This window comes from Nylanderia fulva, unplaced genomic scaffold (assembly GCF_048542155.1).
Source record: "Nylanderia fulva isolate GAGA-0341 unplaced genomic scaffold, ASM4854215v1 Scaffold31, whole genome shotgun sequence".
Taxonomy (NCBI): Eukaryota; Metazoa; Arthropoda; class Insecta; order Hymenoptera; family Formicidae; genus Nylanderia; species Nylanderia fulva.
This window is the reverse complement of record NW_028190379.1, coordinates 591,820-610,961: the sequence shown is the minus strand read 5'-3', so window position 1 is coordinate 610,961 and position 19,142 is coordinate 591,820. Positions and strand designations below refer to the sequence as shown.

The 19,142-nt window shown below is 27.2% G+C and overlaps 3 protein-coding genes across 4 annotated transcripts; all 3 read right to left on the bottom strand.

Moving 5' to 3' along the window:
* Positions 1 to 91: 91 nt before the first annotated feature.
* Positions 92 to 4,063, bottom strand: LOC114935945 (cytochrome P450 6k1-like). The gene is made up of 5 exons (XM_029308906.2): positions 3,511 to 4,063; positions 2,223 to 2,591; positions 1,674 to 1,858; positions 897 to 1,185; positions 92 to 781 (listed from the first exon to the last, which is right to left on the bottom strand). The coding sequence occupies exons 1-5, from the start codon at positions 4,031 to 4,033 to the stop codon at positions 603 to 605; spliced, it is 1,545 nt and encodes a 514-aa protein (XP_029164739.2). The 5' UTR covers positions 4,034 to 4,063; the 3' UTR covers positions 92 to 602.
* A 4,378-nt stretch (positions 4,064 to 8,441) lies between these two features.
* On the bottom strand, positions 8,442 to 18,139 carry LOC114935949 (cytochrome P450 6k1-like). Of its 2 annotated transcripts, none has more exons than XM_085484756.1 (6): positions 18,078 to 18,139; positions 11,013 to 11,576; positions 10,038 to 10,406; positions 9,496 to 9,680; positions 9,081 to 9,369; positions 8,442 to 8,965 (listed from the first exon to the last, which is right to left on the bottom strand). In XM_085484756.1, exons 2-6 carry the CDS (start codon positions 11,533 to 11,535, stop codon positions 8,787 to 8,789), a joined length of 1,545 nt encoding a protein of 514 aa, XP_085340882.1. In that variant the 5' UTR covers positions 11,536 to 11,576; positions 18,078 to 18,139; the 3' UTR covers positions 8,442 to 8,786. The 2 variants fall into 2 exon arrangements, with proteins under 2 accessions (XP_085340882.1, XP_085340881.1); XM_085484755.1 differs by lacking the exon at positions 18,078 to 18,139 and adding an exon at positions 12,868 to 12,951.
* Positions 13,744 to 18,142, bottom strand: LOC146722467 (cytochrome P450 6k1-like). The gene is made up of 6 exons (XM_085484757.1): positions 18,078 to 18,142; positions 16,403 to 16,966; positions 15,467 to 15,835; positions 14,875 to 15,059; positions 14,314 to 14,602; positions 13,744 to 14,199 (listed from the first exon to the last, which is right to left on the bottom strand). The coding sequence occupies exons 2-6, from the start codon at positions 16,923 to 16,925 to the stop codon at positions 14,021 to 14,023; spliced, it is 1,545 nt and encodes a 514-aa protein (XP_085340883.1). The 5' UTR covers positions 16,926 to 16,966; positions 18,078 to 18,142; the 3' UTR covers positions 13,744 to 14,020.
* Positions 18,143 to 19,142: the final 1,000 nt, after the last annotated feature.

The following is a 19,142-nucleotide window of genomic DNA, read 5'->3' as shown; positions in this document are numbered from 1 at the left end:
TTGACGCAGTTATGTTGTAGATATAATTATTATCCACACGTACACATATGGATATATCAAAAAAATTTACTGTAACGAAATAACTTTTGCATAAAAAATGGACAACAGATGATTATTATTTCTTAGTTGTTCCGCCTATTTTCGTATATTACACATATTTATAATAGCAACTTATATGCATACATACATATTGTATGCATACATTTATTGATCTTTGAGGTGAAGAAAGGAAAGAATGTTTCATTGATAAAATTGCATTTGAGAAAATCCTTTTATAAAAAAATAATCATTTCTGTTTTATGAATAACAACAGACAAGATATATTTAAATTTATATATGTAGTTATTAAAATACATTAATTTTAATGCGTCATGATAATAAAGGCGAATCTTACAATTAGTGTAAAATATACGACACATACTTCCAGCTTTTATAATTTTAAATACATTCCTCTATTCTCTAATAAATAATTCTGATATCTCGTGTTTTATACTTAACGCGTTCCTCGAGTCGCATCCTTTTATGATAAAAAAATGCATCCTGAGTATCAGTCGAATCGTCTACATATTGTAGCTTGAAAGTAATGACTCGTTTCACAAATTTCAATTAGCGCTATTGACTTTCTGGATGTTTAGATATAGCTTGCCACCTAATGGTGTCGTTACGGTAGCTTTTGGATCAATTACCATTGGTATCAAAGTCCTCTTCGAGGGTGTCACTTCGTATTTGCTCAAAATTTTTATAACCCCAAGTTTCGTTTGCAACAACCCCAAACGTATACCTATTGGAAACATTGCGGTAACAAAAATTCTTAGTAAAAAAATATATATATCTGAAAATATGCCGATAATAAAAAATTAATTGATTATATTTTAAAATTAATTCGATTGCCTTACCTATGCATGCGTGCGGACCTTCCCCGAATGGGAAGTAGGCGCACGATGGTCTATTACGTTTGTTCTCTTCGTTGAACCGCTCCGGATCGAACTTCTCCGGGTTGGGAAAGTATTGCAAATCATGGTGCATGCCGAGCATTGATATATAAACCGGCGTACCCTTTTCGAGTACCAGATCAGAATTCGGCATCTTATAAGTCTTTGTCGTTACTCGGTCTAAGAAGGGTAACGGCGGATACAACCTCAATGTTTCGGACACCACCATGTCCAGATATGGTAGCGATAACGCCTGACATAAAAAATATTATATATATATATATATATATAATTTAAGAAAATATAATATAAAATATAATAAATATATTAAAATATAATAATATAAGAGTTTTAATAAGGCTCTGTAATATAAATATAAATTTAACGTATAAGACGGGCAACAAGAGCCAAATCGCGGATGACAATGCGTTATCCTAACGAAACTAAATAATTTTTCGTTAGAATTAAATACCGGTGCACAAGGCACCAAATTTTTACTTGGACACGGCCAAGATTTTAAATATGAAATAATCTCATATTTTGAGATTTAATTTCAATACCCCTTTATAACCCCCCTACGGAAAATATAATAAAATATAATAAAATACAAAATATGAATATAACAAAATGTAAAATATAATAAAATATAAATATAATAAAATGTAAAATAAAATAAAATATAAAATATACTAAAATATATTATATCATGATATGATATAATCATTATAAGCGTTTACGTACCATGTCATATGTGATGTTACCATTGGCTTTGTTGAGCGCGTCAACGATTTCTTTCCTAAGTCTGTTTTGAATATCTGGCCGTACCGAAAGTTCGTATAAAGTAAAAGCCATTGTTGTCGAAGAGGTTTCAAAACCGGCGGTGAAAAAAGCGGCTGCTTGCGCTACTAAATCGTCACCGTCAAATTCTAAAATTTAAATCTACTCTTTAAACTTTTGGACCTTTTTACTTGCTTAAATATAATTAATGATATTTTGTATGCTCTTATAAAGAATCATCGTCTTTTTATACATAAAATTGTGAAACTCGGTAAAAAAAATTGTAGGAAAATTTAAAAACAAGCGTTTTATAGGTAAAATATAATTTATAAAACTTGAGTAAAAGTTTTCGAGAAAATTTATTTATCAAGATTTAGAGCATCCAAAATAAGTAATTTTGAAGATATATGATATTTTTCGCCGCGTTACAGCAATTTGAAACTAGCATAATTTTTAGAATGGAAAAAGTGTTCCTTATTTTTTTTTAGTAGTATAATATAATATTTTACTTACTGAATCCTTCGAGATTCTCATGACTGTGATTTTTTCTCAGTTCGATAAGAACATCTATAAGATCGTTTCTCTTCACGCCAGATGCAATGAGTTGATTGATGACTTCCCAAAAGACATTGCGTAGGAAGATGCTAGATTCTTTGCCGAACGTTTTTATACCGGTCAAACGAACCACATGAGGAAAGAAAAATAACGCGAGCAGCTCGAAACCACGGATATAGCCGTATTCGAAGATCTTTCTACCATTTATCCGGAACTCAGCGTCCGGATTGTTCAACGAATTTACATTGAGTCCGTACGCGGTGCATCCTATCATGTCCGTGGAGAAATTGGCGGTTAAGTCTTTCACTTCTATCTCTTTTTTCACATCTGCAATTATATTCTGTGAATTGACATATATTACTTATACACACAAGAGTATATTTTTCTGACTTTTATTTTAACCAATTTATTTTAAACAATTTATTCAAAATTTTTATTAAGAGTACAATTGAAAATATACTCTATTAAAAAAAAATATGAGTTTCTCTTTCATTAAAAAAAAAAATATATATATATATATATATATATTTTTTTTTTTAATAAAAGGAAAACTCATATTTGCGATAAATAAATTTCAACTTTTCTATTCGTTAAAAAGTGAGAAAAGTCAAAGTAATATAATAAAATACAAAATATTTCATAATGCACATATTCGTATATTCTTTGATAATCAAATAAATGTTTACATATTTATAAAAAAAATGATAAAATAATCAAGATTACAGAAAGTAATATGATACAATATAAATTATACCTCTTATATAAAATATTTGTATTTCTTGACTATTTTTATAAGTTTTTATATTTTAATATTTTTACACAAAAAATAATAAATAAAATTCACAACAATTTTATACAATTTAATTGTACCTGCGGTCTATATACATATACATATATATAATTATATTTATTATTTTTTGTGTAAAAATATTAAAATATAAAAATTTATAAAAATAATCAAGAAATACAAATATTTTATATAAGAGGTATAATTTATATTGTATCATATTACTTTCTGTTATCTTGATTATCTTATCATTTTTCTTATAAATATGTAAACATTTATTTAATTATCAAAGAGTATACGAATATGTGCATTATAAAATATTTTGTATTTTATTATATTACTTTGACTTTTCTCACTTTTTAACGAATAGAAAAGTTGAAATTTATTTATCGCAATTTTTATCGTAAAATTCTTTGTATCTCGACATTATATATATTTAAAAAAATTTTTCGAACATACCGTCTACTTTCAAAGATTCTAGATGCGTGTCTAGATTCTTAGCGCATTCAAGCATCGACTCAAACATTTTCTTCAACTTGCCGGACGTAAAGATTGGGGTCAACTTTGTTCTTAATATCTTCCAAGCCGGATTTTTTAGGAAGAAGAGATTAGTGTAACCCAAACGATCATTCGGATCAGCCGAGGTGTATCGATCATCAAAATAATTGAAATCCTTTACTAAAACATTCTTGACGACTTCTCGATCGCGAATCAAGAAGAAGGGTTTGTCTAAAACGTAGAAGCCGATGTATGGTAGCCCCTTCGCCTGATTGTAAAAATCCTTTATGAGATAGCCAGGTGATTTCTTTAACAACGTGCATTCAGTAAAATTGCCTAAGAACGGCGTCGGCGGACTTATTTCCGAAACGCCTCGTTTTTTCCAATAATTGAATTTGCGAGTCATGTAAAGGTAGGCGGATACGATGAGAGTTGTCAAAATTATTATGCCGTCCAGGCTCCAATAAGCCGTAATGAGTGCCATTTTGACAACTTGTGTTTATAAAAAAATGTATTCTTATTGTCTACAAAAATAGAAAAGAAATGGATTATATTTTATCGTTTTGTGGAGTAAATAAATTTTTAAATAAAATTTTTTAAAGAATTTATGAAATATAAATAAAAAATTTATTAAATATAAATTTTGTTAAACACAATTTTTCTCAAAAGTTTGAAACAATATTATTAAAACTGTTATGTGTAATAAAAATAATTTATATCAGTAGCTAAAGCAATAAATATCTATGAATAAAAATTAGATATGTATATACATTATATAAGTTTCAGTTTTCAAAAATTTAATATCTTCTAAAACAAAATTACATGTTTTCCTGACATTAGTTCACTATTTAATTTACTTTTAACAACTAAGTAGTTCTCAACATCAAATAAGATGTTTAAAATTAGAAGTTATTACGCAAACGGCTACGATTTTTACTAGCCGCGATGACAGACTCAATTTAAATGCGACATAAACTTTATACAGAATGTTATAAAAGTACCGGAACAGCAGAATAACTCGAAAAATATGATTTCTAAAATAAATGTTAAGTATTGGGTTTTTATGATTTTCTTTTGGTTATCTGATTGTGACCTTAGCCAGGAAAAAATCATATATACTTAGTACGTAGCATTTTATCTAGGACTCATATTTTTCGAGTTAGTCTGCTGTTCCGGTACTTTTATAACACCCTGTATATATATATATATACACTGCGGATATCCCTATTTTTTTTTATGCAATATTACTGGCGAACCGTTATCATTTAGCGTTGCTCATCTTATATGCACGAAACTCAGTATTTTAAAATTTATGTTATAACATTCTTATAAGAAATATTATATATACTACGCACTATTTTAAAATAGTTTTAATTTAATAAATTTAATCGTAATATTGAAAGTTATTAATATTTTTGTAACAATTAATACATATATATTCAAATTATTGTTTACAGATTTTAAATGTGCTAAAGAATATATTCAAGTTCTATTTTTATCTGTGCCAGTTTAAATATAAAAAATGTAATTTAACATAAACTAAGTTGATATTAATTTAACACTGTTTTGTATGTTTCGTTGCTCGCAAATAATGGTGTTATTTTGTAAAATTGCAAAATTTTAAATCATCGATAAATATTGTAGTTTTTATTTCTAATCGATATATGTAATTACGATTAAATTCACGTAAAATAATGACAACAAACGTTAACATAAAACACGTAGAATACATAGAATATAAATAAATATAACAGAAAATATCAATACGTACTTATTAACTCATAACGAATAATAGTTATCGAAGCAAATTCTCTTACTAAACTGTTAATTTATCTGCGGATGCTTTTATACTTACATCTACGTAATAACGAACTCTGCTATACCATGAAATTGCTGCGTCAATTTGATTGAATAACTATTAAATAATTGATGTAAAAATCTCTGAAGTCACCAGATGATAATTAAAAATGGTAGTAATTTAATCAACCAACTCTGGCTATTTAATAATCTTTATATAATATTCACGACGTTTCGGCCATGGGTTTCGGCCCTTATCAAGTGCTAAAACACAACTTTCTATATAGAAACTTAATTTCTGATCTTAAAATGTGACATGATATAATGTGAAACAATTAACTATGATATTTAATTGTTTCATAGTTAATTATTTCACATTATATCATGTCACATTTTAAGATCAGAAATTAAGTTTCTATATAGAAAGTTGTGTTTTAGCACTTGATAAGGGCCGAAACCCATGGCCTAAACGTCGTGAATATTAAATAAAGATTATTAAATAGCCAGAGTTGGTTGATTGAATTACTACCAATATTAAATAATTATTCATCTTAGAAGTATTTGTTCGATTTTTCCTTTAATATTGCAACGATTTTATTGTTAAATTTTCAATCAATTTATGATACGTTGAATATTTGTTATACTTAATAATATATTTATAAATAATTATAATATATACATAATATATTTATCTCTATTAATTTTATTATTATTACACTTTTGATATAATATATACATTTATTATAAAAATACATTGGTATACTAAAATTGATAAGCGCTTTTCTCCTTCGGAATCAAAATGCAGAGACGAGACTTTTTTCCCGACTACGAATTAACTTAAATGTGTAAAAATATGCAGTTCATGTGGAATTCACATTCTTATTGTTAGTTTAAAGTATTCATCTAATGTGTGTCCGCATTATAAATATTCTTCAATAAGTTTTTTTAATAAATAATGTGTGACGGCTTCATAATCAAAATGTTTACAAACTTATATAATCTTGATAAATAAACATATATATATATATATATATTTATATTAATCAAGTATATGAATGCATTATTTACAAATTTCTATTTTCTGCATCTTGTACGTTATATGTATAATAAATAAATTATGCAAAATATCACGCAAGTTCAATAAGTAATATTTATGATAATCCTCGACATACTATCTTAGATATAAATCATATATTTCATCATTCGATTTAAATACATTATGTACAAATTCCTATTTTCTGCATTTTCTACGTTATATGTATAATGAATAAATTATGCAAAATATCACGGAAGTTCAATAAGCAATATTTATGATAATCCTCGACATATTATCTTAGATATAAAATAATTGATAAAACGTCTTTTATAATAAAACACTAATTAATCACAAAATAATTAATGCTTTTATATTAATGTGTACGCAAAATTATAACTGTATCAATTAATTAATTTTTTCCTCAATATTTTTTCTTTAACATAAGACAATAATTTTTCATAAACATTCAAAATTATCTGATTTTTTATTTACAACTTGAACTAATAGGCGTGCTTGTACACATTACTATATTTATATAAAAAAATTATTTATTATTACATACTTGCATAAAACGATTTATATAATTAGATATGGACGTTGATCGTTCTTATTGTTATCATTATCTTGTATTATAAAAAAATATAAAACAAGACAACCGTTTATGTAATTTTATCAATTCTTTCAATAATTATAGTTTGCTTTGTGTTGTTGCGAAATACAAGTCAATAATAAAGAATATTCTAACAAATATTCTACAAAAATTAAATCATGAATCATTTTTATAAGTATATAATCATAAATAATTTTTTAAATCGTAAAGTAAGAACAACTTCTTTTTGAAAAACAATTTTATTAAATATAACTGTGTAAATTTAAAACATTTTAATTTTTGTTTCTATAAAAATTTAATAATTCTCAGAGTGATAATAAAAGTACGGATATTTTGAAAAATATGAAATTTTCGCAAAATGCATTGTCACATATAATTTTTGTAAAATCGTTTTATATCTCTCGCCGTTTCAAAGATATGTTCAAATATATAAAGTTTGTTTTTCAAGATAATGTTTACAGAAAGGATTATTTTATATATTTTAATTGAGATTTATACAAGACATTTTGCGTAGTCTTTTTATATTATATTTGTTAATTAATTCAAAAATAGAAAACATATACGAATATATAAAAGAGGGACACGCAAAACGCCTTTTTATAAATTTTATCCTAGTTTTTGTAATCAAAGAGTCTCGTTTTAAGAAAATTTCAGTAGCCGATTTAATAAGATTATTATATGAAAAAATGCATACAAATGCACATTAATTGGTAAATTTCCCGAATACTATTACAAAGTAAAAAATTAGTGTAAAGATAGTGTACCTCGAAAATATAGTGTATATGGAACAGAAATTCGATTAGCAAATTGTTATGTAAGTTATTAAAGTGACTATGATATTATATATCAACAATGACAAATCATTTATTAATTGACCGATTAATTATTTGTCTTCAGCATGTACTGATAATAAGTATATATACGTACTTGATAGTAAGTATACATACTTGTTTGTTTTATCGATTGTGAGTTCAATTTTTTATTTACACATATAATTATTTTGCATAATTTTCCGTAATTACAAATTTTTAATTGTATCTCGTACGCAAAGTACATATAACAATGTAATAAAAAATTATTTATCAAGTACAATTTAAAAATAATTAAGTATTTTTCTTTAAATAAAATTTAAAAAATGATAATTAAAAAATATTTTTGTAAAATGTATGTATAGTATAAAATATGATAAACATTGACGCAGTTATGTTGTAGATATAATTATTATCTACACGTACACATATGGATATATCAAAAAAATTTACTGTAACAAAATAACTTTTGCATAAAAAATGGACAACAGATGATTATTATTTCTTAGTTGTTCCGCCTATTTTCGTATATTACACATATTTAAAATAGCAACTTATATGCATACATACATATTGTATGCATACATTTATTGATCTTTGAGGTGAAGAAAGGAAAGAATGTTTCATTGATAAAATTGCATTTGAGAAAATCCTTTTATAAAAAAATAATCATTTCTGTTTTATGAATAACAACAGACAAGATATATTTAAATTTATATATGTAGTTATTAAAATACATTAATTTTAATGCGTCATGATAATAAAGGCGAATCTTACAATTAGTGTAAAATATACGACACACACTTCCAGCTTTTATAATTTTAAATACATTCCTCTATTCTCTAATAAATAATTCTGATATCTCGTGTTTTATACTTAACGCGATCCTCGAGTCGCATCCTTTTATGATAAAAAAATGCATCCTGAGTATCAGTCGAATCGTCTACATATTGTAGTTTGAAAGTAATGACTCGTTTCACAAATTTCAATTAGCGCTATTGACTTTCTGGATGTTTAGATATAGCTTGCCACCTAATGGTGTCGTTACGGTAACTTTTGGATCAATTACCATTGGTATCAAAGTCCTCTTCGAGGGTGTCACTTCGTATTTGCTCAAAATTTTTATAACCCCAAGTTTCGTTTGCAACAACCCCAAACGTATACCTATTGGAAACATTGCGGTAACAAAAATTCTTAGTAAAAAAATATATATATCTGAAAATATGCCGATAATAAAAAATTAATTGATTATATTTTAAAATTAATTCGATTGCCTTACCTATGCATGCGTGCGGACCTTCGCCGAATGGGAAGTAGGCGCACGATGGTATATTACGTTTGTTCTCTTCGTTGAACCGCTCCGGATCGAACTTCTCCGGATTGGGAAAGTATTCCGAATCATAGTGCATGCCGAGCATTGATATATAAACCGGCGTACCCTTTTCGAGTACCAGATCGGAATTCGGCATCTTATAAGTTTTTGTTGTTACTCGGTCTAAGAAGGATAACGGCGGATACAGCCTCAATGTTTCGGACACCACCATGTCCAGATATGGTAGCGATAACGTCTGAAATAAAAATTATCACCTATATATATATATATAATTTAATAAAATATAATAAATTCTAAATATAATATAATATAAAATATATTATATCATGATATGATATAATCATTATAAGCGTTTACGTACCATGTCATATGTGATGTTACCATTGGCTTTGTTGAGCGCGTCAACGATTTCTTTCCTAAGTCTGTTTTGAATATCTGGCCGTACCGAAAGTTCGTATAAAGTGAAAGCAATTGTTGTCGAAGAGGTTTCAAAACCGCCGGTGAAAAAAATGGCTGCTTGCGCTACTAAATCGTCACCGTCAAATTCTAAAATTTAAATCTACTCTTTAAATTTTTGGACCTTTTTACTTGCTTGAATATAATTAATGATATTTCGTATGCTCTTATAAAGAATCATCATCTTTTTATACATAAAATTGTGTAATTCGGTGAAAAAAAAGTGTAGGAAAATTTAAAAACAAGTGTTTTATAGGTGAAATGTAATTTATAAAACTTGAGTAAAAGTTTTTGAGAAAATTTATTTATCAAGATTCAGGGCATAAGTAATTTTGAAGATCTATGATATTTTTCGCCGGGTTACAGCAGTTTGAAATTAGCATAATTTTTAGAATGGAAAAAGTGTTCTCCTTTTTTTTCAGTAGTATAATAAAATATTTTACTTACCGAATCCTTCAAGATTCTCATGACTGTGACTTTTTCTCAGTTCGATAAGAACATCTATAAGATCGTTTCTCTTCACGCCAGATGCAATGCGTTGATTGATGACTTCCCAAAAGACATTGCGTAGGAAGATGCTAGATTCTTTGCCGAACGTCTTTATACCGGTCAAACGAACCACATGCGGAAAGAAAAATAACGCAAGTAACTCGAAACCGCGGATATAACCGTATTCGAAGATCTTTCTACCATTTTTCCGGAACTCGGCATCGGGATTGTTCAACGAATTTACATCGAGTCCGTACGCGGTGCATCCTATCATGTCCGTGGCGAATTTGGCGCTTAAATCTTTTACTTCTATTTCTTTTTTCACATCTGCAATTATATTTTGTGAATTGACATATATTACTTATACACAGGAGTATATTTTTCTGACTTTTATTTTAAACAATTTATTCAAAATTTTTATTAAGAGTATAATTGAAAATATACTCTATTGAAAAAAATATGAGATTTCCGATCATTAAAAATAAAAAAATAAAAAAAAATGTATATATATATATATATATATATATATGTATGTATATGTATATAAACCGCAGGTGCAATTAAATTGTATAAAATTGTTGTGAATTTTATTTATTATTTTTTGTGTACAAATATTAAAATATAAAAATTTATAAAAATGATCAAGAAATACGAATATTTTATATAAAAGGTATGGTTTATATTGTATCATATTACTTTCTGTTATCTTGATTATCTTATCATTTTTTTAATAAATATGTAAATATTTATTTGATTATCGAAGAATATACGAATATTTTGTGCATAGTGAAATATTTTGTATTTTATTATATTACTTTGATTTTGTTCACTTTTTAACGAATAGAGAAATTGAAATTTATTTATCGCAATTTTTATCGTAAAATTCTTTATATCTCGACATTATATATATTTGAAAAATTTTTTTGAACATACCGTTCACTTTCAAAGATTCTAGATGCGTGTCTAGATTCTTAGCGCATTCAAGCATCAACTCGAACATTTTCTTCAACTTGCCGGACGTAAAGATTGGGGTCAACTTTGTTCTTAATATCTTCCAAGCCGGATTTTTTAGGAAGAAGAGATTAGCGTAACCCAAACGATCATTCGGATCAGCCGAGGTGTATCGATCATCAAAATAATTGAAATCCTTTACTAAAACATTCTTGACGACTTCTCGATCGCGAATCAAGAAGAAGGGTTTATCTAAAACGTAGAAGCCGATGTATGGTAGCCCCTTCGCCTGATTGTAAAAATCTTTTATGAGATAGCCAGGTGATTTTCTTAACAACGCGCATTCAGTAAAATTGCCCAAGAACGGCGTCGGCGGATTTATTTCCGAAACGCCTCGTTTTTTCCAATAATTGAATTTGCGAGTCATGTAAAGGTAGGCGGATACGATGAGAGTTGTCAAAATTATTATGCCGTCCAGGCTCCAATAAGCCGTAATGAGTGCCATTTTGACAGCTTGTGTTTATAAAAAAAATGTATTCTCTTTGTCTACAAAAATAGAAGAGGAATGGATTATATTTTATCGTTTTGTGGAGTAAATAAATTTTTAAATAAAATTTTATAAAGAATTTATGAAATATAAATAAAAAATTTATTAAATATAAACTTTGTTAAATACAATTTTTCTCAAAAGTTTGGAACAATATTATTAAAACTGTTATGTGTAATAAAAATAATTTATATAAATAGCTAAAACAATAAATATCTATGAATAAAAATTAGATATGTATATACATTATATAAGTTTTAGTTTTCAAAAATTTAATATCTTCTAAACAAAATTACATGTTTTCCTGACATTAGTTTACTATTTAATTTACTTTTAACAACTAAGTAGTTCTCAACATCAAATAAGATGTTTAAAATTAGAAGTTATTACGCAAACGGCTACTATTTTTACTAGATGCGATGACAGACTCAATTTAAATGCGACATAAACTTTATACAGAATGTTATAAAAGTACCAGAACAGCAGAATAACTCGAAAAATATGAGTTCTAAAATAAATGTTAAGTATTGAGTTTTTATGATTTTCTCTTGGTTATCTGATTGTGACTTTAGCCAGGAAAAAATCATATAAACTTAGTACGTAGCATTTTATCTAGGACTCATATTTTTCGAGTTAGTCTGCTGTTCCGGTACTTTTATAACATTCTGTATATATATATATACTTCGGATATTTCTATTTTTTTTTTTATGCAATATCACTAGCGAACCGTTATCATTTAGCGTAGCTCATCTTATATGCACGGAACTCAGTATTTTAAAATTTATGTCATAACATTCTTATAAGAAATATATTATATATACTACGCACTATTTTAAAATAGTTTTAATTTAATAAATTTAATCGTAATATTGAAAGAGTTATTAATATTTTTGTAACAATTAATACATATATATTCAAATTATTGTTTACAGATTTTAAATGTTCTAAAGAATATATTTAAGTTCTATTTTTATCTGTGCCAGTTTAAATATAAAAAAATGTAATTTAACATAAACTAAGTTGATATTAATTTAACACTGTTTTGTATGTTTCGCTGCTCGCAAATAATGGTGTTATTTTGTAAAATTGCAAAATTTTAAATCATCGATAAATATTGTAGTTTTTATTTCTAATTGATATATGTAATTACGATTAAATTCACGTAAAATAATGACAACAAACATTAACATAAAACACGTAGAATACATAGAATATACGGTTATAAAAAAAGAATTTTGTCCTTTTATAAGATAGTAAATGGTCTATTAACAGAATATATCAATACGTACTTATTAGCTCACAACGAATAATAGTTATTGAAGCAAACTCTCTTACTAAACTGTTAATTTATCTGCGGATGCTTTTATACTTACATTTACGTAATAACGAACTCTGCTATACTATAAAATTGCTGCGTCAATTTGATTGAATAACTATTAAATAATTATTCATCTTAGAAGTATTTTTTCGATTTTTTCTTTAATATTGCAACGATTTTATCGTTAAATTTTCAATCAATTTATGATACGTTGAATATTTGTTATACTTAATAATATATTTATAAATAATTATAATATATACATAATATATTTATCTCTATTAATTTTATTATTATTACACTTTTGATATAATATATACATTTATTATAAAAGAAATGCATTGGTATACTAAAATTGAAAAGCGCTTCTCTCCCTCGGAATCGAAATGCAGAGACGAGACTCCTTTCCCGACTACGAATTAACTCTAATGTATAAATATATGCAGTTAATGTGGAATTCACATGCTTATTGTTAGTTCAAAGTATTCATTTAATGTGTGTCCGCATCATGAATATTCTTCAATAAGTTTTTTTAATAAATAATGCGTGACAGCTCATTAAACCAAATGTTTTCAAACTTATATAATCTTGACAAAAAAATATATATACGTATATATCAAGATTAAAATATCATATTTTCAAACGTATTTTATTTCTGTGTTCTTACACATTCCTGCGAAACTTAAAAATTTTTGATTTTATAAATCCTTTGCAATATATTTTTAATCATTTTTAATAAATAATAGTTTGAGGTGAGGAAAGGAAAAATTGTTTTATGATAAAATTGCATTTGAGAAAATCCTTACATAAAAAATAATTTCTGTTTTATGATTAACAACAGACAAGATATACTTAAATTTATATATTTATTTTTTAAAATACATATATTTTAATGAGTAATGATAATGAAGGCGAATCTTACAACTAGTGTAAAATATACAGCACACACTTGCAGCTTTTATATTTTTAAATACATTCCTCTGTTCTCAAATAAATAATTCTGATATCTCGTGTTTTATACTTAACGCATTCCTCGAGTCGCATCCTTTTATGATAAAAAAATGCATCCTGAGTATTAGTCGAATCGTTTACATCTTTGAAAGTAATGACTCGTTTCTCAAATTTCAATTAGCGCTGTTGACTTTCTGGATGTTCAGATATAGGCCGCCGTTTAATGGTGTCGTTGTGGGAGCTTTTGGATTAATTATCATTGGTATCAAAGTCCTCTTGGAGGGTGTCACTTCGTATTCGCTCAAAATTTTCATAATCCCAAGTTTCGTTTGCAACAACCCCAAACGTATACCTATTGGAAACATTACGGTAACAAAAATTCTTAGTAAAAAAAATATATATCTGAAAATGTGCTGATAATGAAAAATTAATTGATTATATTTTAAAATTAATTCTATTGCTTTACCTATGCATGCGTGCGGACCTTCGCCGAATGGGAAGTAGACGCACGATGGTATATTATGTTTGTTCTCTTCGTTGAACCGCTCCGGATCGAACTTCTCCGGGTTGGGAAAGTATTCCTCATCAAAGTGACTGCCGAGCATCGATATATAAATTGGCGTACCCTTTTCGAGTACCAGATCGGAATCCGGCATTTTATAAGTCTCTGTCGTGACTCGGTCTAAGAAGGGTAACGTCGGATACAGCCTCAATGTTTCGGACACCACCATGTCTAGATATGGTAGCGATAACACCTGACATAAGAAATTATTATAATATAATTTAATAAAATATAAATATAAGAAAAGATAATATATAATAAAATATAAAATATAATAAAATATAAAATATAATAAAATATAAATATAATAAAATATAATATATAATAAAATATAATATATAATAAAATATAATATATAATAAAATATAAAATATAATAAATTATAAAATATAATAAAATATAAAATTTATTATGTCATAGTATGATATAATCATTAATGTGTATAATCATCATGCGTTTACGTACCATGTCATATGTGATGTTACCATTGGCGTCATCGAGCGCGTTAACAATTTCTTTTCTGAGTCTATTTTGAATATCTGGCTGTACCGCAAGTTCGTATAAAGTAAAGGCCATTGTCGTCGAAGAGGTTTCAAAACCGCCGGTGAAAAAAATGGCTGCTTGCGCTACTAGATCGTCACCGTCAAATTCTAAAATTTAAATCCACTCTATAAACTTGTGTACTTTTTTATAGACTTTAAACTTGTGGACTCGTTTAAATATAATTAATAATACTTCGTATGCTCGTTTAAATATAATTAATGATACTTCGTATGCTCTTATAAAGTGCCATCATCTTTTAAAACATAAAATTGTGTAACTCGGTAAAAAAAAATTGGAGAACAATTAAATAAAAAGCGTTTTATAGTGAAATGTAATTTATAAAACTAGAGTAAAAGTTTCGGAGAAAATTCTTTATTGAGATTCAGAGTATTAAAAATAAGTAATTTTGAGGATCTACACAATTTTTCGTTGAGTTCTAGTAAAGAGCATAATTTTTATGATGGAAAAAGTGTTCCCTATTTTTTTCAGTAGTATAATAAAATATTTTACTTACTGAATCCTTTGAGATTCTCATGCCTGTTACTTTTCTTCAGTTCGATCAGGATGTCTATAAGATCGTTTCTTTTCACGCCAGACGCCTCGCGTTGATTGATCGTCTCCCAAAAGACATTGCGTAAGAAGATGCTAGATTCTTTGCCGAACGTCTTTATACCGGTCAAACGAACCACATTCGGAAAGAAGAACGTCGCGAGCATCTCAAAACCGCGGACGTAGCCGTAGTCAAAGATCATTTTACCGTATTTTCGGAACTCGGCGTTCGGATTGTTCAACGAATTTACATTGAGTCCGTACGCGGTGCATCCTATCATGTCCGTGGCGAATTTGGCGGTTAAATCTTTCACGTCTATCTCTTTTTTCACATCTGCAATCACATTCAGTGAATTAATGTATATTATTCATACACGAGAGTATATTTTTTTGACTTTTATTTCAAAAAATTTATTCAACATTTTTATTAAGAGTAGAATTGAAAATATACTCTATTGAAAAAAATATGAAATTTGCTTTCATTAAAAAAATATTTATACATATATGTATATAGACCGCAGGTGCAATTTAATTGGATAAAATTGTTCTAAATTTTATTGATTATTTTTTGTGTACAAATATTAAAATATAAAAATTTATAAAAATAATCAAGAAATACGAATATTTTATATAAGAGGTATGATATATATTATACGTAGTATTACTTTCTGTTATCTTGATTATCTTATCATTTTTCTTATAAATATGTAAACATTTATTTGATTATCGAAGAATATACGAATATTTCGTGCATTATAAAATATTTTGTATTTTATTATATTACTTTGAATTTTTCACTTTTTAACGAATAGAGAAGTCGAAATTTATTTATCGCAATTTTTATCGTAAAATTCTTTATATCTCGACATTATATATATTTGAAAAATTTTTTCGAACATACCGTCCACTTTCAAAGATTCTAGATGCGTGTCTAGATTCGTAGCGCATTCAAGCATCAACTCGAACATTTTCTTCAACTTGCCGGACGTAAAGATTGGGGTCAACTTTGTTCTTAATATCTTCCAAGCCGGATTTTTTAGGAAGAAGAGATTAGCGTAACCCAAACGATCATTTGGATCAGGCGAGCCGTATCGATCGGCAAAATAATTGAAATCCTTTACTAAAACATTCTTGACGATTTCTCGATCGCGAATCAAGAGAAAGGGTTTGTCTAAAATGTAGAAGCCGATGTATGGTAGCCCCTTCGCCTGATTGTAAAAATCCTTCATGAGATAGCCAGGTGATTTCTTTAACAACGCGCATTCAGTGAAATTGCCCATGAACGGCGTCGGCGTATTTATTTCTGAAACGCCTCGTCTCTTCCAATAGTTGAATTTGCGAGTCATGTAAAGGTAGGCGGATATGATGAGAGTTGTCAAAGTTATTAAGCCGTCCAGGCCCCAATAAGCCGTAATAAGTGCCATTTTGACAGCTTGTGTTTATAAAAAAAATGTATTCTCTTTGTCTACAAAAATAGAAAAAGAATAGATTAAATTCATCGGTTTGCGGAGTAAAAAAATTTTTTAAATAAAATTTTTTAAAGAATTTATTAAATAAAAATAAATTTAATATAAAAGAATTTATTAAATAAAAGAATTTATTAAACATCAATTTGTTTAAATACAATTTTTCTGAAAAATTTGAAACAATATTATCAAAACTGCTCTGCGTAATAAAAATAATTTATATTAGTAGCTATAGCAATAAATATTTGTGAATAAATAGCAATAAATATCTGTGATAAAAATTATATGTGTATACATTATATAAGTTTCAGTATTCAAAATTTTTAAATCTTCTAAAACAAAATCACATATCTTCAATGTTATAATGCAGTGATGAATAAAATTCAAATTAATTAAAATTAATTTATTACAATCCGACCTGACTGGCCGATACAAAAATCTCTTTAACACAATGTTTCGGCTTTAGGGTACGGGCCCTTATCAAGTGTACTATAAATTTAAAATTAGAAAACCAAATATAACAAACAATTAAAAATGAAGAATAAAACACAATAAAATCAAAATGAACTTTTTCGTTAAAAGTAATAACCGCGAAATGAACGTTAGCTTAACAAGATGTTGAAACGACAGACCCAAAGGTAATAAAGTCAAATAGCAAAGACAATGTTTTATATTAGTGTGTGACACGTGTAAATTAGACAACATAAAAAACAATTATACTAACTTCTAGAAATACAAGCAAACAGATCATACGCTATGTATTAGTGAGTCATTTATTGGATTTAGATTTTCTGTGTCCTTTTGCAAATTTATATTGTTGTTAAATTTTTTGATAAAAAATATCTCAGCAATCTCTCTTTTCTTCCTATGTTTTCCAACATGTAAAATTTTCGGTTTTTTCCAATTAAAATCATGTCCATGTAGGACATAAAAAAACATCCCAGCAACCACGGTGTAATTAGCAAGCATCGCCTTTTAGGCCCGAAACGTTGTGTTAAAGAGATTTTTGTATTGGCCAGTCAGGTTGGATTGTAATAAATTAATTTGAAAATTATACATTTTCCTGGCATTAATTCACTATCCAATTTACTTTTAACAATTAGTTCTTACCGTCAAATAGGGTGCTTAAAAATCGAAGTTATTACGCAAACGGCTACGATTTTGACTAGTCGCGTTAACAGACTAAATTAAGATGCGACATAGGCGTTATATATATACACTTCGGATATCTCGATTTTCTTTTTGATGCGATATTACTGGCGAACCGTTATCATTTGGCATTGCTCATTTTATGCACGCAACTAATAATAACAACATTATGAAGCTGTTTACGTTAACTCTTGTTCGTTTAAAAATCAATATTTTCCGCTGGTAATTGTTTGAAATTACTAACAATTACCCCTTTATTGAAGATGTAATTAAATGTGATTCAAACTTGTTTTGCGTGACAGACTGGACATCTTGTACCAAATTAGTATATATTATTCTAAATAAATGTATTTAACCTTTTTATATTTATATATCATAAATCCGAAAGAAGAAGGAGGAAACACGAATATGTGTTATTAAGTATTTCGGTATTTTCTCATGTATAAATGCTAGTTTGATTTACAATTATTATTGAAACAAAATAACAGGATAATAAGTTCTCATTATTTATCTAGTTGACCTTAACATTTTTTATATGTTTTAATATTTCATACAGTCTTTTAAGATGTTTGTCATAGCATTCTTATAAAAAATATTTTATACACTACGCACTATTTCAAAATAGTTTTGATTTAATAAATTTAATCGTAATATTGAAAGAATCATTAACATTTTTGTAACAATTAATACATATATATTCGAATTATTGTTTACAGATTTTAAATGTGCTAGAGAATATATTTAAGTTCTATTTTTATCTGTGCCAGTTTAAATATAAAAAATGTAGTTTAACATAAACTAACTTGATATTAACTTAACACTGTTTTGTTTGTTTCGCTGCTCGAAAATAATGGTGTTATTTTGTAAAATTGCAGAATTTTAAAATTTTGTCATTGATAAATATTGTGGTTTTCACTTTTAATTGATATATGCAATTACGATTAAATTCACGTAAAATAATGACAACAAACATTAACATACAACACGTAGAATACGTAGAATATATGGTTATAAAAAAAGAATTTT